Here is a 26,680-nt window from a genome sequence, read left to right on the forward strand (position 1 = left end):
GAGGGGAGAAGTGGGGAGGGGGGAGGGTGGAGGATGGGAAAGGCAGCGGAGCACAACAGACACTAGGATGGCAATTTGTAAATCAATGGATGTGTAACTGATGTGATTCTGCAATCTGTGTATGGGGTGAAGGTGGGAGTTCATAACCCACTTGAATCAAAGTGTCGAATATGATATGTCAAGAAATTTGTAATGTTTTGAACAACCCACAATAAAAAATTAAAAAAAAAAAATAAATAAATAAATTAAAAAAAAGCATGTTTTCATCTTGGAAAAAAAATTGCTTCAGATTTTTTCTTATTTCTAACTTGTGCTAGAAGTGAAAATAAGCCAAACTAAGTGACACACAATATTTGTTGACATCTGAGAATCTCCCCAAACTGCTCTTGAAAGCAAAAGGGAAAAATAAGGAATAAGGACCAAATTTCTATATTACTTATATTCCATAACCTAAAAACAACTATACTAAACACATCAAGGAATGTCTGATTGATCTCATAACATTGTTACTCTTCTATACTCCATTCTTTTATTGAGATCAAATGTGACCTTCTTTAGGAACAAAACTAGAGGCAAGAACCAACAGGTTAAGCATTCAAGAGTTGGTATAGAAGAAATTGTAGAGAGGTTGTAGGAAGGACTCAAGCAGAGATTAGCAGTTCTGAAAACCCAGTCCTTAAAGTCAGACTTCTATAAAAGAATAAGGAGACTACACGAAATTCCCTATCTTGTTACCTCACCCAAGTTCAGTAGTTTCATCATCTCAGTGAGAACATGCAAAGAGATTAACATCCAGAGTCAAATTCCTTGTATCAGTAGTGAGTCCTTAAGTGTCTCTCAGTGCATAGATTTTTCAAGAAATCCACAACACAAAACCAGGCTGAGGTAGTTGCATGATAGATGATGGTTGCCTAAGGCAAGTTCATAACTTAGGGCCTTTCACATAATAAATTCCTTTCCATGTTTTCCCAACATTTACACAGAGGAAATGCTGGAAGCTCCTTGGGGGAGGATAGAAAAGAACCACTGCTGGCCATAGGTGGGTTCACTTTCAATTGAAACAGTTTATGCATCACACTTACTACTCTCCCTGGAGAAAATTCTGCAAACTACAAATTTCTACATCTTGTGATTTTTTAAATGCATTTATCCTCCCCATTGACAATGCCCAGAGAATGCCTGGTAGCTCTATACCTTATCCAGCTCTAAACAAAACCACACTTTCCCCCATATAACCTCTGCTACTTACATACTTAAAACTCTTCTAATAAAATAGAAGCCTGATGTCCTAAGGTTTTTAAACATTTTATAGATTGCATTTTTTACTTTATCTTATATTGTGACTACCACATGGCAATATCAGATATATTTTAAAGGAATAACATATACTAACTCCTTTTGATGAATTTCCATCCAATGACTCTGTTTCTGAAACTTGATGAATTGATTCACGGGTAAAACTGATAGACTTGGATAATTTTTCATCTCTTTCCCCAGAATCATCCACACCACTTCTTCTGGGACTGCTGTTAAGAAACACATCATTATAAAAATATAGTCACCTCCACACAAATAAGTTATTTAGACTCCTGGAATCTTTTTTATTATAAACCATTTTGATGGCAAATGGACTATTGTACTGGAGCAAATAGGCCTCTACTTATACCAAAGCTATCTTTTTAAATCACAAGCAAATTGACTTTATTCCTAAAAACAAATCATAGGTAATATAAAGTTTTATAAATTTCAGAAATCATTAAAAAAATTAACAAAGTACAAGCAGCCAACAACAGCAGATCAAATGAGTTGGGGACAACCATGAAAATGTGAAATGTTCAGGGAGGATGTGTGAATTGGACATCAATCAGCATAGAAGACAGTTTTTACATCTCCTTCATTCTGACTCAGACCCAGCTGAAATGGCCAATCCCTCTCAGAAATGGAAGCTCCTGCTATCTGAGTCCATCAATGAATCTTGCCCTCTCATGATTCTTCTCAATACTAAGAACAAGGGGTAAGAAATAGCTTTCAAATGATCACAGGGCCAAGACTACCAGGAATGTCTTAGTATCTGCTTTTCCCATCTCAGGAAGCATAAAGAAAGGAAAGAGATTAAATACAAAAGGAGCATAACTGATCTAATTTCCAGTGCCCAACCTTATCAGGCAACCACAATTCCCATATAATCATAACTATGTACATTTAAAGCTCTTCTGCTAAAATAAAGTAGCAGCCTGATTCTCACACAATATAATCCTAAGGAAGGAAAAAAAAAAGCCAAAAGGTATTTTAACCCTGTTTTACTCCGCCCAAATAATACTTAAGGTCTGTTACAAATTATTCTTAGCCAGGCAGAATGGCAGGCCTCTGATGAGCCAAACAAGAAAAATGGGTTGTCAGGACTTGCCTACCAGTTGAGTGTCTACACTTAAGGATTTTAAGGATGGAGATGAGATACGGAGAAATAAGGAGAGACTGAGAATGAAGAGAGAATATGGAAGCCCTGAGGAAATAAAGGTTTGAAACAGACAATGCTTCTTTCAGAGACTAGAAGAACGGGAAAAGGAATGAACAGGAAATCAGAGTCCTGTCACATATTTTATTAGGAAAAAAGTTACTAGATGAAAGTAGCAGTGCATACATTTTTCAAGAGATCTACAACACAAAACCAGGACTGGTCACATTGAAAAGCTGATCCTAAAAGTCTGAAGCCCCCTGCTTTTGCAAAGACTAGAAACTTTTCAAGATGGCAGGGATTTTGAAGGTCATCTAGTTTAGTGGCCTCGTTTCATAGATGAGTAAACTGAGGATCAGAAAGGTTAAAAGATTTGCATGAGGTTGCTCAGCTACTTGATGGCCCAGATTAGAATCCAGATCGTGTTTACCACAGTCTGAGTCTCTTTGCATTAAATAAGTTGCTTTTCTACCCAGCTTCAGTACCTGAGAGAAACTTGTAAACTTTACAAGGAAAGTAGTATAATGGAAATTTTTAACTTTACAGAAAACTAATAAAATATGCATGTTCTACCTGGTAAAAAAGACTATAAAATATTGATGCTAAACTGAAGCAATATAAATAGGATCAGCATCACTAGAAGACTAGCAAGATGACTAAAAATTTTATACACAATTTAAAATCTTCAAAATATTTCCATTTTAAGATAAGCTATAACATATTATAACATATAATTCATACAACAAAAAATTATCCTTCATTTAAAGAGTAAAATTCAGTTGTTTATAGAGTTGTACAAACATCACCACTACCTAATTTTAGAACATTTTAATCACCCCAAAAAGAAAACCTGTACCCATAAGCTGTCATTCCCATTCTTTCTTCCTCTTAGATCTAGCAACTACAAACATACATTTTCTAGGTATTAATGAATTCTGAACTCCATTTCATATACATGGTATTATACAATATATGGTCTTTTGTTACTGGCTTCTCCAAGTTAACATAATGTTTGCTATAGAATTTTAAAGTATTACCCTGTTTGTTTTTATTGCTATGGCCCAATCTTGCCATTAGATAAAATGCACTTTTACTCGAATGGTTAATAAAAAATGTCCACTCATTGCCAGGCATGGTGGTGCACTTCTACAATCCCAGCTCCTCTGGAGGCTAAGGTAGGAGGATCACAAGTTTAAAGGCTAATCTGGGGAAGTTGGTAAGACCCTGTCTCAAAATGTAGCTCAGTGCCTCTAGGTTTAATCCCCAGTACTGCAAAAGACAAAACACAATAACAACAAAAATGTTCACTCTTCTAAATGAATCCAAATCTGTTAAAAATATATTTCTCTACTCATAATTTCTTTATCACATTATTTGTTCCTCCTTCATGGCTCTTATCTTGTCATTATTTGCATCCCCATAGTATTATAAACTTCTTTTATTAATGTACTCAATATTTACTGAGTGCCAGCCACATGCCACACACAAATGCTAGGATATCCTTGAGTAAGTCATAGTATCATTGTATTCCTCAAGACATGTGCCATTTAATTTACTTTATTTTCATCTATAAATTCAGAGATTTCACCAGGTAATTCTCCAGACCCTTAGTAAAAAGATTAATTAAAACTAAGCTGTGAGGGGCTGGTGTTGTAGCTCAGTGGTAGAGCACTTGCCTAGCATGTGTGAGGCGCTGGGTTCATTTCTCAGCACCACATAAAAATAAATAAATAAAACAAAGGTACTAAATTGTCCATCTACAACTAATATATAGATAGATATATAGATATGTATATATATACAGATAGATATATAGATATGTATATATGTGTGTGTATGTGTGTGTGTGTGTGTATAAAATGAGAATTTCATATTTTTTAAAAAATAAGCTATAAAAACGGGAAAGGGGGATCATAAACTGAAATCAATTTCTATGCATACATAAGTTTGTAGGAATGAACCCAACTACTATGTATAGCTATAAAGCTCCAATAATAAAAATTAACCAAGCTTTAAGCAAATTCTAGGTGACAGTTTATAGTTTACATTTCTTCATATGTCTCGAATTTGGCAAACTATTCTCCATGCCTATCTTTTACCCCATTCTACCTCAAAGAACAAGGCAAACTGTACCCAAGGGTGAATTAATAGAGATTCAGAATTAGTAGAATCTAAAATAAGTCCACCTTAAAGGCTAATAAACCTTGACATTTCAAAACATTTTGCTGTACCTTGGCTGCACATTATCTTCAATCGACAGTGACAAGTTTTCCATCTCTTCAGCATTTAAACCTAGCTCAGTGCCATAGTTTTGCTGGAGAAGTTGCCAGAATTCTTGTCTGGTCAGACTCTAAAATGACAGAAACATAATGAGTTTTAGATAATATAAAAGATAATATAACACAGTGATTTAAAACATGAATATTAAAGTTAAAATGACCTGTGGAACAGCTACCAAAAGTGTGGCCTTGGTAGCTTTCTGATTTTTATAAACCTTCATTTTCTCTATAAAAATGACTTAAAGCCCATCTGACAGAGTTGATATGAGATTTGTACAAAATTGTGATTTTATATTTTGTTTTTATTTTTCAAGACAGAGTCTCACTACATTGTCTAGGCTGATCTCAAACTCTTGGGTTCAAGTGATTCTCCTGTTTCAACCCCCCAAAAAGCTGGTACTATAAGCACACATCATCACACCTGGAAAATGATGATTCTTTAAGTATGCAATAAAATAACTACTGTAGGTGGGAAGAAAAAAAGTTTAAAATTTTGTCTTTATAAAATAATTTGTAGTTTCTGGATCTGAAATCCAACAGCCTACCACAACCACTGTTATCACCATTCAGCATCCTAAATGCCAACTTGGAATACATCCTTTTAATCCATAATGTATCTGAATATTTTAGCTGCATTTAGAACCTGATATACCAATACACTTTAAATTATATTTTCCTAAAATTCAAAATGCAAGAGGCTGGACTTCAGAATTTCCTTTACTTTTAATAAAGTCTAGTTTGTTCTCTGTCTTTTACCAGTGCTAAAAATCATCAAATACTCCAGGCACAGTGGAGCACACCTGTAATCCTAGCAGCTCAGAAGGATAAGGCAGGAGGATTTCTAGTTCAAAGCTAGCCTCAGCAAAAAGCAAGGCACTAAGCAACTCAGTGAGACCCTGTCTCTAAATATAATACAAAATAGGGCTGGGATGTGGCTCAGTAGCTAAGTGCCCCTAATTTCAATCCCTGGTACCCCCCAAAAAAAACCCCAAACCACCAAATACAGCACATTTATGCAAAAGAATGATATTATGATAAAACAGGAAGCATTATAGTTAATTACATGATTAAGCAAGGTAGAGGGAGGCAGCTTAACACTTGAAGATATTGTCAATAAGATTCTTCATCTCTTTCATTCATTCAACAGGTATTTATTGAGTACCCTCCAAATGTATACCACTCTACTAGATGCTAAGGGGTATAAAAAGGATGTAGAAGTTAAGTTCTTGACCCTCAAATAATTTCTATTATAACTGAAGAGCCATGGGACACTTTAAGTTAAATATGACTATATATGATTATGTACTAAAGTGCTGGTAGAATCAAGATGACATAAAAGTCTAAAAGAAAAATTACTACTATGGATTAGGGAGATCTGCTATGTTTTCACACTGGTTTTCAGCTGAACTGAAAAAAAAAAAACATGAATGAGAGCAGGGGAGAAATGAGAAAAGTAGAGGAGAGAGAAACCAACATAAAAGTACAGACTAAATGCATGAACATAAGTAATATTTGTTTCACGGTCAGTAATAGTTTGTCAGCCCGATTGGAGTAAAAATTTAAAGTTGGGTAACAGTAAAGATAAATATAGATTTAACAGGGCTAAAATGTATATAGATGCCTGGAATTCTTCTTTCCTATAACAAATATATTTCCTTTTTTTCTCTTTTTTTTTCTTTTCTCTCTCTAGTAGCTGTGGTATCTTTGTTTGATATTTATACTAGATGACCTTCATTACATTTTGTAGAACCTCAAAGAGATTAAGAACAAAATTTCTGCACTTTTTTCCCCAAATTTTTATAATTGGTGTATTATAGTTGTACATACGGGATTTGCTGTTACATATTCATACATGCACACAATACACAATATAACAATATAATTTGCCTAATATTACTCAGATTTCTGCACCCTTGACTGCTAATTCCCTGTCTGCCATGTCAGATCACTAGGATACCACAAGAATACTTGATTAAAATTCAGGTGTTATTATCAGTACTTCAACATGTTGAAAATATCCGAGTATTTACCTATAATAAAGCTACTCAAGCTAAGTAAATGGGCAACACTCTTTGCTTTGAGCTATTGTGTTAACCTAGAGTGGGTATCTCATTGGAAATAATGTATGTCTAACAAATAACAATCTTCTAATATTTACTATTCAATATAACCACTTTTTGGTGGACAGAGTCTTTTAAGACATAGGATCCAGAGAAGAAAAATTAACAAAATAAAATAAAAAGGATCACTGGTGGTAGAGAAAGATAATGAACAACTGTCTTTGATCCTAAAAAAACCCAGCATACATTTCCTACTTCCACTCCCAAAGAGTCATTTGCTTTTCATAATGACAACTTTACTACTAATTAACTCATTCTTTCAAAGACTATCTTCAAAATATTTTAGTGTCATGTAAGGATAGTTAGCTTTATAAAGAGAAGCAAACAATATTTCAATATACTTGTGTAAGATTAACCTCTCAAACTTTTCAAAAACAAATAGATATTTCCAAAGAAAGACTAAAATAAACAAATCAACAAATACTCAAGACAGCTTCCTAACAGTGAAAGAAATGAAACTTATAAGTAAAATACTAATAACAAAAATGTAATTTTATTTGACTACAGAAATACATGTTTTAAAATTTTTAACAAATAATACTAGGAATTTAATCACAGGAGAATTTCAATATGCTTTTTGACCTATTAATTGAACACACGCATGTGCGCACGCATATATATATATATATATATATATATATATATATATACACACNTATATATATATATGTTAATAGGAAACAAAACTCATTGAATTCACCATGCTATAGATTTGGTAATTTGTTAAACATCACTTTTCTACAAAGCTGTCCAATTGTCATAAAAACACAGTATGTTCAGCAATTCTGAACATTCAAACATGTTCAGCCTGAATTAATAATTCTTTCAATAATCAGCAGTAGAATCAATCTGCTTGAGTAATCTTAAAAACAACCTAAATTTTAAACAAAATTTAGACCACCTACCTGCAAACAAAGTAGAATCTTTCCAGTTCAGCCTACAGAGTAGTTTAACAAAATAAAGATGAACCAAGCAGTAATCAGATAAAGCTCAAAAACCAGCAGATCAATTTCTGGCCCAGAAAGCTTTGTATTCCCAGTATGCTGCAAACTCTATCTGAAGCAGAGTGCCAAATATTTAATGACAACTACACAAAATCACTGCTTCAGTTTCCTAATTTTGTTATGACATGTTTTTCCGTGTAAAAGAAAAGTTCTAGTGTAGTTTAAAGCACATTATTTGTTGCTTCCTGGTTTGCAGTTCTAGCACTCTTTCCAAGGCTACAGGTCAGAATGCACAACTGAAGTTATACCTCACTCTACAGGTTCCTAAGCCACTCCTACTAGAAGAGAAGAAGTAAACAGGGTTTTATTAAAGGGACAGTTCCTAATTTCTTCAGTTCTATACATGGTGTAGAGACAAGATGCAAATGAAAATATCTTGCTCATGCTCAATTACTCTAAAAAAAAACAAAACCTACTGCAATATTTTCAAATTTCATTTGAAAATTTAACTGTTAAAAGATTAAATTTTCTTCTCCATGATAGTACTTTTAACTCAATTCCAGAAATATGATAATTACTTCTTCATATACCACTTCTTCAATACTGACATAGCATTCCCATCTGACTCCTCTATGACTACTATCGATTGTGTCTCTTGAGTATTATAAATGGAATTTCAGGAAATAGCAGGAAGAGCCAGCTATTCAGGTGGAGCAATTCCAGTGAGTACTTGGCACATCTTTCATCATTGAAAAGTTATGATAACATCTTGATTTAGTTCTTTCCTTTGAAAATATTTCTGACTTTAATCCATTCAGAATAATTTCCTGGACTATAATAAACACTACAGTCTTGTCTGCCAATTCCAATTTATTCCAAAGATGAAGAGTTTTCTTCTAAATTTCATTTTTTAAAGTTAAACATCCTAATTTCTACCAATTTATTGACAGAAGGTCAAATGCTACTTGATGAACTACAACGCTTGACCTTTCTGGGGTTGCTAAAATCTAATCATTTTTACAAGGGCAGAATGAGAGAGCAAAATGACATGGAGAAGACCACTCAAATGAAGAAAGCACACTATGGGGGCTAGCTTCCACATATAAAATTAAGAGGTTTTAGCCCACGAAGCAAGTTCTCATTGGCTGAAACTATAGATGAATATATTTACTCTCCACCTATGAGAATAAAATGTATTGTAATATTTATCAACTTCTTTTGCTAACTATAAAAATCCTCATAGCAAAGCAAACCACTGGTATATAGAGCAGAGTTTTAATTCAGGAGATTTAAGAAGGAAAACAGAACCTAAAATTGAGCCCCAAGAAAGAACAACATACAAAGGATAAGTAGAGAATGAGTGGCCAACAAAAAAAGACTGAGGGAAATATCAGAGAGGGAAGAGGAAAGTCCAGAAAGAATGGTATCATGGAAGTGCAGGATAGAAGGTGTTTCAAAATGGAGGGAGTATACAAAGTTGTCAATGTTGAAAGGCAGCACATGTGGCAAATGCAAGCCTCCAGAGGAATGAAGCAGGCTGGCAGGCCAAGCAACATGACTAGCATATGAGTGCTGGGGGAAGGGAAAGAAAGACTCCTTGGGAAAGGAGGAAAGGCCAGTTCTTGAAAAACCTTGTATGCCATGCTTTAAACTATGGACTTTACATTGTGAAAAATCACCTAGTAGTTTCTGTGAAAAAGTAATTGTGCTTTCAAAAGAAAACTTTAAAAACTACCATTACTTGGCAACAACCTCAAAGGCAGATTAGAATGTTGTAAAAGAGATAATTAGGAGACTAAGTGATGCTGCAAGCTAGAAATGATGAGAACCTTGGTGATTAACTAGACATGTTGACAAAGAAGAGGTAAGAAACAAGGATATTCTTGGGTTTCTGGCTCAAATGACCCGGCTACAGTTGGTATGGTTCACTGACCAAGGAGAGTAGGTGGAGTGCTGCCAAACAAAAGGTAAAAAAGTGGGAACAATATAGAAATACAAATACTTCTGTCCTGCCAGGCTACTATGTAGCAAATGTGACTAAAATAGTTAGCAACTTCACAATTATCTTTTTCAAGGTAGGTTTGAATGTTGCATTTATTAGATTTGTAGCACTACTAGAAAACTTCTAAAATTCTAAGTAACTCCAAAAAGAGTGATCACTAGACAGCGGATTAAGGTAGAACAAGGGGATTTGATCAAGTTGAGCTGTCTAGAGGAGAACGCTACATGATACTTTTCTAAAAGGTCTTAGAAGGTGACATAAAGCTCTGTAAACTAACTAATATTTGGAGAACAGCCTTATTACTGCCCGTGCCCTAGACTGGGGCTCAGAGAAGCTGAGCTAAATAGGTCACACTTACAAACTACATTATAGTGATTAAGTTGGAAATATACTAAGACATAAAAGGGTTATATTGCTTGCTAGGGATAAGAAATCTCATTCTACCATGCAGGGCACCTGAATACCTTGGAAGTCAGATTAGTAATCATAAAATTGCATGGTAAGCATGGAATCTGAGCTTTAGGGAACAACTCACTGTGACCTGTGGAGCCTAATGTCCTATCTCTGCACTCTTTCTCTGCTGATCAGAGTCTGCCTCTGTTACCCTACTTTTCTGTCCTGAGTCTTATGTTCTTGGCCGAATTCTGACCAAGCCTCCTTCACACTCACATATTCTTTCTCTATATATTCACTAGTACATTTAGTGAATTGTTTCAAACCTTCCCTCACCCAGCACCCCAAAAGTGAAGCTGGAATGACATGTTTCAGAATTTGGAGTGGGTGGATCTGTATGTATTTTAAAAAGCTCCCCATCACCTCACCTGTAATCTAACAATACATGCTATGTCCCTCTGCCCTTTAAGAATAAGCTGAAAGTCATGCTTTCTTTTTAAGCCTTAAAATTTTAAATGAGTGTAGATTTCTGCTCTATTAGGCTCTAGATTTAAATACTCTCAGAAGTTACTCTTAAATTTCTGGGAAACCTAGCTTCCTTGTAACCTCCCATGTACTGGCAAGAGACGACTATGCTCTAAGAGAAAAACTGTGCCACAAAAGTAAATTTGGAGTCTGTATGCATTCTATTATCATTAATCCTGAATCCAATAAAACAATAATATAATTGAAATATGAAAGGATTAAGAGCTTTAACTAAAGAAAAGCAAAAGTTTTAAACTTTAACCCTTACTGCTACTAATAATCTTTTATATCTATACCCTATTATTTTAAATTCAAGTGTATACAGAATAGATTTTATTTTATACTGTACTATACATTGTTTCAAGATCATTTTTTCACCCTATGTTTATAGGAGGCTAAAGAAATTAAGTTAAATACACATTGGATTTTGGGTAAACTCTGAATTATTCTGAAACCAAATTTCTGAGTTTTCTCTCCATTCTTTGGTTTTTCATTTAACAAATCTTCTTAATTAAGAGTACTGATTATTTTGACCTGAAATCATTAAAATTCCATAAATTGTGTCATTCAAAAAGTATTTATTGGACATATGCTACATGTAATATATAACTTATTATCTAAACTGGGAATACTTTTGAGAGTCAAGGGACACAGTTAATATTTACTTTGACAGAGGCTTAGACCCAGACAGTTTCTGACTGTACTGAGTAGACTGAAACATATGCCAAATCTGAGCTCTGTCACTGGACATACAGCAGTAAACAAGACAGACATAGTCCTTATTCTCAGGTGTTTATAGTCAAATAAGGAGAAGAAAAACAGAACAAAGATCAAGGAAAATGAATGGAACTGAAGATAGTAACATTAAGTGAAAAAAGTCATACAAGTTTGCATATTTTCTCTCATATGTGGAATCTAGTGGGTGAGGAGGATGCCATGATAGTAATAGGGAGAACTTTAGAGAGGAGGAAGAGTTTGGGGGATGGGAAGGGAAAGAAATGGGGGTTGGATATAATCAAAATATGTTATTTGCAGGTATGAATACATCACAATGAAATGCATTATTCTGTATAATTAAAATGAACTAATAAAAATAGAATAAAGAATCATAACTATGTTATAAAAGAGAAGTGCAAAATATAAAGAAAGATGAATAATAGAATGACATCAGATTTATTAAGGAGTTTCAAATAGGGCAAGAGGTGAGAATAAATGGGTTACAAGTTCTAGAAAGAAAGAAATATTTGAAGATCTAATGCAAAAAAAAGAAGAACATGAAAAAAAAAGATGATAATGAGATGTGGTTGCAGTTATGGACTATGTTAGATTATGTAGCCTCTATGTAAAGTTTTTAGATTTTAATTCCAGGTGCAATAGGTATTAAATAGGAAGTTGAAATAGGTCTTAGCATTGTTTTAAAAAACATAACTTTGGCTGAAGTATTGTTCAGGGTTTGACCAACTGTTTCTATAAAGAACCATATAGTAACTATTTTAGGCTTTGTGGGCCATATGGTTTCTGTTGCAAATATTGAACTCTTTTGTTGTAGAGAAAACATAAAAATATGAGCATGGCTGTGTTTCAATAAAACTTTATTTTTAAACACCAAAATTTTAATTTTATATAATTGCCACTATCATGAAATGTTATTTTAAATTTTTTATTTTAAAATTTTTAATTTAAAAATGTACAACTCATTTCTTGTGGGAAGACCATTAAAAACAGGAGACAGGACTATTTGATTCTGGAGCAGGGACTAGTTGAAATTAAGCAAAATGGAGCTGAGGAATGTGGTGGGAAAGATCCTAAAACTTATCTTGAACCATGGTTGAAACATCGCCATGTTCAAGTCTTTGGATAATTTGGTTATTTTTAATGTTGAACATGCCTCTCTATTCCAAGAGGGCACTATACTCTCATTTTCATAAGGAATTCTGTTTCTGTTCTTTAATATGACAACAAACAATGCTTAAGCATCTATTTATATTTTAAATACTAAATAAAACTGTCCTAAAAAGAAATTTTAAGCACTGTAGAATTCACCCCCCCCCCAAAAAAAAAAAAAGATCTAGAAAAACAAAGGGAAAACTAACTATTTTGTATTTTCCTAGTGAATTTGAAGAACAACGCTAAATAACAGATAGAAAACATCAATTGTTTATATTAAAAGTCTGCCCTCACTCCAATCTGGCTGCTTGCAGAACCAGCTGGGAGAAATGAGTCTGGCTGGGAATTTGGAAGAGTGGAAGCAAGGGCAGGAGAGATTGAGTTTGGAGACTGAACCCAAGACCAGGAAACATGGGGGCCACAGGTGACATAGAGGACTAAGAATTGGCTCCTCTAATACACAAGTGGAATTCAGGCGAGGTCCCTGGGGTACAGTCTTTCTGCATAGACCAGCAATCACTGGGCCCTGGAGGTGCACTGATTTAAAATATCCAGACCGATTGGCATTCAGGGAAGAGCCTGGAGCCCACCTAAGCCTAAATAGGAATTCTGCCTATGGGATTACCTCTCCCATTCCACCAATCCAGAGGAATCAATAAACTAAATTAAAAATTCAATTGAAAGCATCACCAACAGACTAGATCACTTGGAAGACAGTTTTAGGCAATGAAGACAAAATATATAATCTTGAAAACAAAGTTGACCATGGAGAAAAGATGGTAAGAGACCATGAACAGAACTTCCAAGAAATATGGGATAACCTGAAAAGACAAAATTTAAGATTTACTGGGATAGATGAAGCCTCAAAGATACAAACAAAAGGAAATGCACAATCTTCTCAATGAAATAATATCAGAAAATTTCCCAAACATAAAGGATGAAATGGAAAATCAAATATGGGAGGGTTACAGGACCCCAGATATACAAAATCCCAAAAAACCCACACCAAGATATATTATTATGAAAATGCCTAATATACAGAATAAGAGAATTTTAAAGGCTGCCAGAAAAATGACAGGTAACATTTAGAAGGAAACCAATCTGAATCTCAGATGAGCTCTCAACCCAGACCCTCAAACCTAGGTGGTTCTGGAATAATGTATACCAAGCTGTGGAGGGGGAAAGATGGATGCCAGTGAAGAATACTATACCGAGAAAAATTAAGCTTCAGGATGGATGATGAAATAAAAACCTTCCAGATAAAAGAACTCATAACTAGAAAGCCAGCACTACAAAACATACTCAATAAGATATTTCATGAAGAAGAAATAAAAAATAAAAGTGAAAACAAGCAAAGGGAATAACTATACTAAAATAACAGTGAATCAATGGAGAAACTAATTCAAATTTAAAAAAGAAGTAAATCAAAATGACAGGGAATAAAAATCATATCTCAATAAGAACACTGAGTGTAAATGGCTTAAACTCATCAATCGAAAGACTGATTGGCAGACTGGATTAAAAAAAAAAAAACAACCAACAATATGCTATCTCCAAGAGACTCAACTCATAGGCAAAGACATTTGACAGACTGAAGGTAAAAGGATGGGAAAAAATATATTATTCACATGGATCTCATAAACAGGCAGGGGTTTCTAGTCTCGGTTCAGATAAAATGGACTTCAAGCAAACATTAATCAGAATGGACAATAATGCTAAGGGATCATACATCAACAAGACATAATAATTGCAAATATTTATGCCCCAAACAATGGAGCATAATGTATGAGGTTTTTATAGAATTTTATAGCTATGCTCCTGTATAATCTATGGATTTTTTTCTTTGTTTTTTTCTTGGATAGGCAGAATTAATATTGTCAAAATGGCTATCCTACCAAAAGCACTATTCAGATTTAATGTAATTCCTATTAAGTTTCCAATGATGTTCTTCATAGAAATAGAAAAAGCAGTCATGAAATTCATTTGGAAAAATAAAAGGCCCAGAATAGCCAAAGCAATCCTTAAAAAAAAAAGTGAAGCAGAGGTATCACAATACCAGACTTAAATAATACAACAGAGCTATAGTAACAGAATTAGCATGGTATTGGCACCAAAATAGACATGAAGGCCAGTGATACAGAATAGAAGACATAGAAACAAACCCACATAAATACAGTTATCTCATACTAGAGAGAGGCTCCAAAAACATGCACTGGAGAAAAGATAGCCTATTTAACAAATGGCACAGGGAAAACTGGAAATCCATATGTAGCAGAATGAAATTAGACCTCTATCTCTCACCCTGCACAAAACTCAACTCTAGGTGGATCAAGGACTTAGGCATTAGACCAGAGAACCTATGCCTAGGAAAAAATAAAGTAGGCCCAAATCTCCATCATGTAGGCTTAGGAACAGAATTCCACAATAAGACTCCTAAAGCACAAGAAATAAAATCAAAAATCAATAAATGGGATGGATTCAAACTAAAAATCTTCTTCTCAGCAAAGGAAACAATAAAGAACATGAAGAGAGAGCCTAAAGAATGGGAGAAAATCTTTGCCACCTATACTTCAGATACAGCATTAATCTCCAGGATATATAAAGAAATTTTTAAAAATTACCTCCAAAAAATAAATAACTAAAACAACAAATGAGCTAAGGAACTAAACAGGCTCTTCACAGAAGAAGATAATAAGTAATCTATAAATATATGAAAAAATGTTCAACATCACTAACACAGAAATGCAAATTAAAATTACACTGAGATTTCATCTCACCTCAATCAGAATGCAATTATCAAGAATACAAGCAACAATAAGTGTTGGCGAGGATGTGGGGGAAAAGGTACACTCATACATTGCTGGTGGGACTGCAAATTGGTACAACCACTCTGGAAACTAGTACGGAAATCACTCAGGAAACTTGGAACGGAACCACCATTTGGCCCAATTAACCCACTTCTCAGCATATACCCAAAAGACTTAAAATCAAAATATTAAGGCTGGGGTTGTAGCTCAGTGGTAGAGTGCATGCCTCACATGCGTGAGGCACTGGGTTCAATCTTCAGCACCACATAAAAATAAAAATATCGTGTCCATCTACAGCTAAAAAAAATATTTTTTAAGAAATCAGCATATCACAGTGATGAGGCCACATCAATATTCATAGCAGCTCAATTCAGTTAAGCTATGGAACCAACCTAGATGCCCTTCAATAGAGGAATGGATAAAGAAAATGTGGTACATGTACACAATGAAATATTACTCAGCCTTAAAGAAGAATGAAATTATGGCATTTGCCAGTAAATGGATGGAACTGAAGGCTATTAGGCTACGTAAAATAAGCCAAACCCAAAAAACCAAAGGCCAAATGTTCTCAATGCAGATGATGACTCACAATAGGCGGTTGGGGGAGAGTAGAGGTTGACCACATTGGATGGGGAAATGGGAGAAAGGGAGTGTGGATGGGAATGGGATAGAGAGTGGAATGAATCAGACATAAACTGCTTATTTTCATATATGAATACTTGACCAGTGCAACTCCACATCATGTACAATAAGAATGATGTTACACTCTATGTATGTATCCTATGTCAAAATATATTCTACTGTCATATATAACTAAAAAGAATAAATTTTAAAAATGGCAATTTGAAACAAACAAGTCTGTCCTCTAGCCCCACAAATCTCAGATAACTCAATATGCTGTATAGACAATCAGAGCCAAGCTCAAATGTTGTCAACTAAGCTGAAATGCTATAAATTACATCATAAATGAGTATGCTGGCAGTTCTAACACATATCTACTAAACTCCAACTTATGTTATGCTAAGTTATGAATGAAAAAGATGGTTCTTTAAAAAGCATTCTTTTTCAAAGGCAATAGTATGGCTCCAGCTTTTTCTGAAGCTCTTTTGTGGGACTTAATAAATAAGAAACAAGCACATACAATCATGTTTGGTTTTCATAATACTTAATCAAATAATCTTTCAATAATCTTTCTTCTAGATTAATTTGCTTTGTTTATACAGCCTTCTCACACACAAAAAAAAAGTAAACAGAAGTAAAAAATATTTATTTTTACTCTCAGATTTCCTAATTACAGGTAAACATAAGTAAAATATTCTGAACTTAAATTCTCTAAATAGATTCCAAATATTATAACCCAAATAAAATGTATTATTCAATTTATGTATAAGGTTTTTATAGAATTTTATAGCTATACTCTTGCATAATCTATGGATTTTTTTCTTTACTTGTGTTTTTTTGTTTGTTTGTTTGTTTTCAGAAGTGTTACACAAGATCAAGAAATCTAACCAATGTGACTATTTCACTTCAAAAAACTAGAAGGTAGGCCAGGCACAGTGGCACAGGCCTTTAGTCCCAGAGACCTGGGAGGCTGAGGCAGGAGGATCACACATTCAAAGGCAGCTTCAGCAACTTAGCAAGGCTCTAGGTAACTTAGTGAGACCCTGTCTCAAAATAAAAAATAAAAAGGGCGGGGGATGTAGCTCAGTAGTTAAGTGCCCCTAGGTTTATTCCCCAGTACCAAAAAAAACAAACCAAAAAAACTAGAAGGCAAATGGGGCTTGTGAAACCCTGGACAATATCAACAATATACACAGTACTGGCACCTAATACAGCATAAATGGGAGTTGCTATTATTGTTGTAGATATTGTATATTTTAAAAAATAGCATTGTTCTTCAACGATCACTAGGAAAATACAAAAAATAAATAAAAAGAAGGTAGTTTTCTGTTTGTTTTTTTAGTTCTTTTTCTGGGTGAATTCTACCATGCTTAAAATTTCCTGTTAGGCCAATTTTATATAGTATTTAATATATAACAGATACTGTTGTCTACTACAGAGCAAAAACAACTGCCATTCTCCTTTTTAAAATGAGAGTATAATTTCCACTTGAAATAGAGCTGCATGTTTTGTACCTTAAGGTGTTGCTCAAGCCAGGAGCATGAGCATGTGGTTCAGTGTAGGCAGAAAGCTAAAATACCAAAGAAGGACTCATGAGTCCCTCCTCCCTGCCTTCGCCTTCCTCTGACTTTCAGGCCTCTTTTTCAGACATCACCCTCACTCCAGCAAAGCTAAAGCATCCCCAGTGGGGTGCTACTTGGAACAACCTGTCTTCAGAGACTGAGTTCCAAAAGCCATTCAATCCTAAGAGCCCTGAAGTTCTTTTACAATGTGCTCACTTCAGTTATTAGCTAGGGATGGGGGAGGAGAGAAGTTGAAGTTCCCACCTGTGTGTTTATGTTCCTGTTGCAAAAAGGAACCTGGTAATTGAACTTGACCCTTACACATGGGATGCAAGTGCCCCCAACCCAGGAGCCTGTCTTAATTACTTTTTGTGTTTTGTTTTAATTTAACTCAACAATGTATTTTCTACTTTCCCTATTTCTTCTTTTATCCAGTGGTTATTTAGGACTCTTCTATTTAATCTCTACTTTCTAGCAAATTTGCCCAAATTGATTTCAAATTTCATTCCATTATGGTTACAGAACACATTTTATATTATTTTAATCCTTTTAAATGTACTGAGGTTCATTATTACCTAGCATGTGGTCTTCTCTAGAGAATGTCATGTGCCCTTATGAAAGATACGTGTTCCTGTTGTTGTGCGGAGTATTCCATAGATGTCTTTTGGTTCAAGTTAGTTTATGGTGTTGTTCAAACGTTTTATTTCCTTGTTGACCTTCTGTCTAGTTGTTCTGTCACTGAAAATGGAGTACTGAATTTTCCAACTATTACTGCTGAATTGTTTATTTCTTCATTCAATTTTGTCAGGTTTTGCTTTATATATTTTAGGACTGTGTTAAAAAGTACACACATTCATGATTGTTATGAATTCCAAATGAACTGATCCTTTTATCATTATAAAATATTGTTTTTTTGCCTCTAAAAATTTTGGTATTACTCTATTTTGTCTGATATTACTATAGTCACCTCTGGTTAGGGTTTGCATGAAATATCATTTAATTTCCTTTACTTTCAATATATTTTTGTCTTTAAATCTAATCTGCCTCTTACATCCAGCATATAGTTGGATCATATGCTTTTTTATTCTGCCAATCTCTAACTTTCAAGTGTTTAATCCACTTAGGTTTATTGATCTGTGTAATGTCTACATTTTGCTAATTGGTTTTTATGTCATAACTTTTATGTCCACTTATTCTTCCATTACTGCTTTTTTTGTTGTTGTTGTTCCAGAGATTGAACTTGGGGACACTCAACCACTGAGTCACATCCCCAGCCCTATTTTGTATTTTATTTAAAGACAGGGTCTCACTGAGTTGCTAAGCACCTCACTGTTGCTGAGGATGGATTTGAACTTGCGATCATCCTGTCTCAGCCTCCCAAGCTGCTGGGATTACAGGCGTGAGCCACCATGCCCGGCTCCCTTACTACCATTTTGTGTGTTAAAAATATATTTTATAGTAGTTCATTTTAATATCATTTATTTATTATCTTTTAATATTTTTAATTTCTTTTTTTTCCTAGGGGTGGTGGTTACCCTGGGGATAACAATTAACATCTTAATTTGTAATTATGGATCTTGTTTTGCTTCAAGTTTTTTGGAATTTGAATAGTGTAGTCAAAGTTAGGTTCAGAAAAATAAAAGAGCTCTTCATAAATTTTATTTATGTACCCAGTAGAAGATTCTTATTAAAACAAACACCTGCCTCTGGGATGAACACTTACCTTATCTAATAAAACGTTCTGCCACAACCTAAATATACTGAGGTAACTTCTGTCCCTGGCACCAAAAGATGTAAAGAAAAACTGCAAAGGAAAAATAATAGAACAATTTTAGTAACAGAAAAGAAGGAAAAAGCATCTGCCATAGAGGTCTGCTGGGGATTTCAATGGTCAAAGCAAACTAATAGGTTGCAATTGCCTACTTTATATACTCTTTTTTATTTGACTTTTTATTACAATAGGAGAAAAGCAGGTATCTGTTGTATGAACACAGTGTCTTTATAAATAGTGTCTCACAACAAATAGTATCTTACAGCAAACACAATTTTGTCAGTATTAGTAGGGAAAGGGACTTTAAATATCATAAGCAGGTATTTATGTTCATCAAAGTTTATTAGAAAATCAACTTAATTTTTAAAATTACAAATTTTATTTTATTCTGAACTTACAAAGATAAATAAATTGAATTGACTGACATTTGAGCAAAATATACAAAAAAAAAGAACAAAAAATACAAGTGGATTAAAGAGATGGACTTATTTTAAGGATCTTAATTTTAAATTATATTATCTTTTGTAATCTTTGAAAAACTCCAGAAATACTTTCTACTAATTATAGATATAAAACACCCATGTTAACTCTGAACTTTTTTTTGTTACAAAAGAAAAGTAGTATGTTTCAATTTATCATTCTGTTTTCAGTTCATATTTTTCTTTGCATTTAACTGATTTTTGCAAAGTCATATTGTAAAATAGGCTTTAATAGGAAAATGTGACAAGACAGCCTATTTTTTTTTTTCAGGTTTTCAAGCCTTTTTATTAGAAAACTTAAATTATTACTTTTTTTAAAAAAAAAAGAAGTAGCCAATATTCATTTTTGAATTTTTTCAAACAAATTATAATAAAGGATAGCAAACTAGGATAAGAAAACACATTAGAAGATAGCTTCCTATTTCATACAACTTCTAGTTACTTTTTCCTATCCATTCACCTATTTCTGTTCAGCAGCAAGAAAAATAATATCCATTTATTTTTGCCTTTTTGGATTTTCCAAGATGAGCTTCATTTACCTGAATACAAACAAAAGCAAGGGGAAACAGCTTCTATATTGGCATAGACCAGGACATGTCTTATAACCAGAAAACCCTGCTTTCTATGGCTTTTTTTTTTTTGCAATTTATAGTCCATTGGTTATAAAACCAACTAAAAGTTGAACAATATTCAAAATGACACAGATTGATAACAAATAACAGAAACATATGGAATCCCCTTATTCTTTCCAATAGACAAATCCCTACCATTCTGTAAATAAAATTATAAATACTAAAGAATGAAGAAAATTTCACAATGGGGAAAGGATCATTTCTTATAATAAATATTTTGGTACAAATTTTTAAAAAAACGTAGAAAAACTTAGTACCTTTGGGTACTTTTTTCTAATAAAACCATACCTGCTTCAGAACTTGTTTGATTATAGCTGCTAACAATGCTGTTTGGTATCACTGGAGTGGAGGACGTTGAAATTCTTGACTGAGGTGGATTGGGATGTAATGAATTTCCTAAAGCCATGCCCGACTGACTGAGCATCCCACAGTTCCCGCTAGCCTGAATCTGATTTATTAAACCTGCAAGATGGTGATTGGGGACTGGACTGTTACTGTGAACAAAGTTAGTGTTTGCATTGTGGCAGTGCACGGCTTCCCCTCTTAAAGGTATGTTCTGTGTCAGTGAATTCTGAAGAACACTGGAGTTCATATTGGGATCTGTAAAATGCAGCTGGTTAGCAGAGCAAGGCAAAGCAGTATTTGAGCCCCCACAACCCGGGGTACTATTGCTACTCAAGTGAGAGCTTTGACAACTCATAGACTGTAGTAACTGAGACATTGAACTGATGGGAAATGAACCCTGACCCTGCTTCCTCAGCAAGTCGGGTCCAGGTTTAGGAACCGCAGAACTATCCATTTGAGACTGTCTTAGCAAACTCAACACTGTGGTAGGTGGCTGTTTTCTTTTCCGTAATGAGTCTTTTTGCTGAGACATCAGCTTATCTCTTAGTGCTGCGCGACCACTTTGCCCTTCACCTGTTGGGAGAAGCATGTTGGCAGTAGGAGGGAACATGGTGTTTAAAGTGCTATGTCCTTCAGTGTTGCCACTGCCGGCAACAGCTCCAGAATTGCTACTGCTGCTACTGTTGTTACCAGCAAGTTTGTTTTGATTTGCTAGCTGTGCTTTGGCTGCTGCTGAGAGTAAACTACTTGCTGGAAAGGAGGCAGCATTGTGCTGGTTCAAGATCTGATTTAAAGGCATTCCCAGCAAACCAGGCTGACTCTTTACAGAACCACTTCCGGCAGATGCAGTAGGAAAAGCTGCACTGCTTGGGGTATTTAGTACATTACTCATTCCAGCAATTAATGGGTTAGGGATATCCTTGTACTGATGATGTCCATCGGACTTGGTAGAAGGGCTTGATGGCATTGATGGCCTTGGGGACCCTATAGTTGACCTTGGTGACCTGGGTGGAACCTTAATACCACTACAAGTGGCCTGGGGTCCTACAGGTGGCATCATGAAATTTCCATGATCTGATGATGTGGAAGATGAGCGTGATCTTTGGGGCGATGCCTCAATCCTTCCAATTCCAGTCCCCATCATGTGCACTGGGGATGTCACTGGAGAAGGGGACAGGGAGGTTGAAGCTGAATGCGGAACTCTTTGTACATGACTCCCATGATTCATATGGCCAGGTTTTACAGTTGGCAAAGGGAGATTACTTGGCAAAGGAACAACAGCAGGAGGCATGCTTACATTCATCACAGGTACCTGAGAGTGGACATTTGAATGGAAACTGGTTGGATTAATGATAACAGGGTTCTGATTCACTGGTTTACTAGGAATAGGGTCAAGAATGCCAAGTGGATCTTTCTCAGATGTTAATGGCTTTTTCTGAAGAGCACAAGAAGGTGGAGGAGGGGGTGGTGGGCCTTGGGGTGGTTTGTGGTGAAACATTGCTCGTGGTATTTCCATATTAGTTGAAAAATTACACATTGTTTTTTTCATTACTGGACTCTTTGTAGTCAAAGTTGGGGAAAGAGGTATATTAGTCCTTCCAGCCATTGCACAGGATGACTGTACAGGAGAACCATGTAGCATTACTGAAGGTGGAGAAAGAGGAGTCCTATTTAGGTGAATAGGACTAGAATTGGGAGCTCCATGAAAACCAGGATTATTTCTTGTGAAAACATCAGGGCTTCCAAGTGGGTCAGTCCGTGGAGAGATTGAACCATCTCCATATATCTGGGAACCTGATGATGCTGGGCTTGGCAGGCCTCCATGAAGACAGCCTATTTTAAATACAGACTCTCAGTGTGACATCTCTTCCAATCTCCTTCTTAGTGACCTTTCATGACTAAGGTATTATCTTCAGGAATGAGATATCTTGGTTCTATGCTGGAGTTATTAAATAAAATGTCAAAAAATATTTAGGGTATTGACACTTTACATAGACAGATTCTTAAAGTGCACAGATTTTAATCAATGTTCTGATTCCTAAAATTGAAATTTTGGTAAATATTCTTCATAGAGCAAAACATTTTATAAATAGGATTTTTCCAGGAACTCTTTCAAATAATTTTATAACCATAATATATAATGTAATGGTCACTACTTATTACTGTCCACTATTCTCATTTCTTAAGCCAAATTGTTTTGCCTAATTAAGATAACCTTAAAATTCTGTGTTCAGAAACATAGATAAGAAAAATCTTGTCTATCTCATTTTCACCAGTATGCTATGTTTGCTAACCTCCACTTCTAGAACTAAATACTCCACTCTTGAACACAATCACCACATTTCCAGTTCCTTAAAACTCCCAGTTTTCTGGATAACTTGACATATTACTACCTTCCTTTATTTCTTGCTACATATCCAACTTCAAAAATTATTAACAAGGTAGAGTGCAGTGACACTCACCTGTAATCCCTGCAACTCCAGAGGCTGAGGTAGGAGGATTTTAAGAATAGCCTCAGCAATCTGTATACAGGGTAAAAAAGGGAGTTCATAATCCGCTTGAATCAAATGTATGAAATAAGATATGTCAAGAGCTTTGTAATGTTTTGAACAACTAATAATAAAAAAATAATAATAATAAAAATAAATAAACTATTTTAATAACTACCAAAAAAAAAAAAGAATAGCCTCAGCAACTTAGCAAGACCATTCCACTATACAAGAAATAAAAAGGGGAGATAGCTTAGTAGTAGAGCATTTGCCTAGCATGTGGCAAGGTCTTCAGTTCAATCCCCAGGACTGAAAAAAACAATGACAACAACAACAAACAAACTATTAATAAGCGTTGGTTCAAGAATAAGCCTACTAATTCAGGAAGAGTTCTGAATAATGTACTATCTAAACCAGTGAAGCACAGAATATATTCTAGAACTTAATAAGAACTAAAAGTAAAAAGTAAAATAATTAGTCTTCCTTTAATCATAAAGTATAATATAAGTGATGAAGATTAAGCAGTACAAGAGTTTTTCCCCATTCTGATAGAAAAAGAATTCATTGAGCTAACACAGTCTACAGGAATTTAAGACCAGGGTCTATGAATTAAGCTGCTGTTCTGGTTCTATCACTTATTAGTTCTCTGACTTTGGGGCATTTCTGCCTTCTTTTCTCATCTATAAAAAGAGAATAACTGAATAATTATAATAGCAGATTTTTATGAAAATTAAATGAGAAAACATGTGAAATGTTTAAAATAACATCTACAACCAAGTGTTCAGTAAATGCTAGGTGTTATTATCATTATCAAAATTAATATGTTTCCCCCTGAAATTTCACTATGTATGTAAGAAACAGTAACTCATGAGCTTAAGAAGGCATGGTAAGACTGTTCACTGCAGCACTGTTATAAGAGTAAAATATTAAAACTGAATTAATGATCAACGGAACCACAAGACATCCAAAGAAATACTATATAACACTTCAAAAATCAGAGATCGATCTGTCTATATGCGTCCATCTGCAATTCCAAGAGATAATTTTGTTGGATTTTATTGTGGTGATGGTAGTCATTAATTTTGTAGTACTGGGGATTGATGGAGCCTTGTGCATGCTAGGCAAGTGCTTTACCACTGAACTACATTCCCAGGCCACCCCCCCTCCCCAGAACCCTTTTTTTAAATACAGGGTCTCACTAAATTGCCCAGCTTGGGATTCTCCTATCTCAGCCTCCACAGTCCACAGAATTATAGGCATTCACTATTATACCCAATTTGGTGCTAATTTCTTTTAAAAAGAGAGCTCAGCCACGTACCTTGGTACCTACTTGTAATTCCAGGGACTCAGGAAGCTCAGACAAGGGGATTGCAAATTCAAGACCAGCCTCAGCAATTTAGCAAGACCCTAAGCAATTTAGTGAGATCCTGTTTCAAAATAAAAGATTTTTTAAAAAGGGCTGGGAATGTGGCTTAGTGATAAAGCACCTCTGGGCCCCTGGGTTAAATCTCCAGTACTCCTACCACCACCACCCCCAAAAAAGAGCAAGAGAGCTGAAGAACAATATGAATAAGATAGTATTTACTTTAGAAAAGCAAAATTATATATACATATATATATACATATATGCATACACATATATATGCACATATATATGTAAACACAAAGGCAGACTGAAAATACAAATCAAATTATAATAGCATTTGCCTCTGGAAGGACAATGGAATTGAGGCTTTACTGGCATGGAAGGAAAATGTTAGTTAAGAATCATTTGATGATTTTGTTAAATAATGAAAATGTATGCATGTATTAATTATAAAGGTAAGAATATTAAACTATTCCCTTACTAAATAGGTTATCACTAAAGGTGTTGGTAGAACAGAGAAAAGAAGGCCCTACACTAGCAATGAGGATGGGGGCAGAAAAACTCAAAGTAGTGTTTAGATCAGAATGAGGAGGTTGTTCACACAGAAGCATTGTCCCAACACAGTGTCAGAGCCCAAGTGGGTAAAAAGACCTCTGACAGAGAAATGTGGATACATGGAAAGGACATGTGGCATCCGTCCAAGCAAGGTGAGGAGATCATAGGTCAGGCATATGAGAATATTTGAGTCATGGTGAGATGGGCAGTGGCCCAACTCTGTCAGAACCTTTCATGAGGTGAAAGGACATCCATGTTGGGGGTGATAGTGGAGATGGAGATTTGTTCCAAACAGGCTAACTGATCAAATAATGGATAATGGGAGCCTGGTTTCTCATTGTCAGGGAAAGAGGGGTTACAAACATGGAAATGGAGAAAACAAGAATGAACTCTGTGGTGTTCAATTGGAATGGGAAGTATTGATATGTGTTCATGGATGGATAGATGGATAGATGAATGAATGGCTGCATGGAAGGAGGGCTGGATAGATATATAAGTGGGCATATGTATGTGTGTGCATTTTGAATGTGGGTGTATGATTATGTTGGTGTATGATTACATAAAATAAATAAACAATAAAACATTATACACATAATATACACTCTTTTTCTGTCCACAGAGAATTCAGAAATAGTGATACCCCAATACAATGAATATGCTAGCTTCTAAATATTGGTCTTCTCCTAAAGAAATCAAAACTCCTTGAAGAAATGATAGATTCTAGCACTGGAACAGCCAAAGTCTGAAACATCTTGTGTCAAAAAGCAAAGAAATGCTCAAACAATACTGAAAATAATTAAAAGAACATAAACACCAGGTTGAAAGAGTTTCAAATGCCCAAACTTGGGAAATCTGAACATCAAAATAAGTAACTGTAGTGATTATAAGCATTGAATAAAATAAAAACTATGAGTTCATAATGATATAAGTAAATGATAAAAATAAACAAATAAATAAATTTAAGTTTGGCAAGAATGGTATGTTTATATAGTTTCAAAGCATCTTGCTTCAAAATATTTGTATAGGAAAATAGATTAACTTTAAAACAAAGACTGGCAGACACAATTAAATAATCAATATAAATATCACCAGTAATGGCACAAACTAAAATTATGTGCCATCTGATAGGATCCAAAAGGAACAAAAGAGCATCATTTCTAGGGATTTCTTCCAAAATTGCATAACCCAAATTTAATCATAAGGAAACATCAAACAGATTCAGGAATATCTTACAAAATAATTGACCTGTAATCTTTAAAAGTGTCAGGAACATAAAGGTAAAGCAAAGGCAAAAAGGACTCCTCCAGGAAACTGAGGAACACAGAACTGAGTCTATGAGATTACTGGAATAACTGTGGAAACTGAAAGCAGTCCAAAGATTAAACAATGATAAATCAATATTACTTTCTTGATTTTGATGGTTATATTGTGGTTATGTAATATGAGGG

At 34.7% G+C, this 26,680-nt stretch overlaps 1 protein-coding gene across 5 annotated transcripts in view; it reads right to left on the reverse strand.

The window, feature by feature from the left end:
* The window catches only part of Gramd1c (GRAM domain containing 1C), a 93,344-nt gene that overhangs the window by 30,095 nt on the left and 36,569 nt on the right, over positions 1–26,680 (reverse strand). For 3 of the 5 annotated variants that reach the window (XM_048803286.1, XM_048803290.1, XM_048803289.1), the window contains exons 6-8: positions 19,319–19,399; positions 4,687–4,805; positions 1,394–1,526 (exon numbers count right to left, since the gene is read on the reverse strand). In XM_048803286.1, the coding sequence (XP_048659243.1) occupies positions 1,394–1,526; positions 4,687–4,805; positions 19,319–19,399 (333 nt within the window). Of the gene's footprint in view, positions 1–1,393; positions 1,527–4,686; positions 4,806–7,759; positions 8,100–19,318; positions 19,400–26,680 lie in introns of those variants that run through there. The other 2 variants (XM_048803287.1, XM_015478498.2) reach the window with 2 other exon arrangements.

This window comes from Marmota marmota, unplaced genomic scaffold, assembly GCF_001458135.2.
Source record: "Marmota marmota marmota unplaced genomic scaffold, marMar, whole genome shotgun sequence".
NCBI classification, from domain to species: domain Eukaryota; kingdom Metazoa; phylum Chordata; class Mammalia; order Rodentia; family Sciuridae; genus Marmota; species Marmota marmota.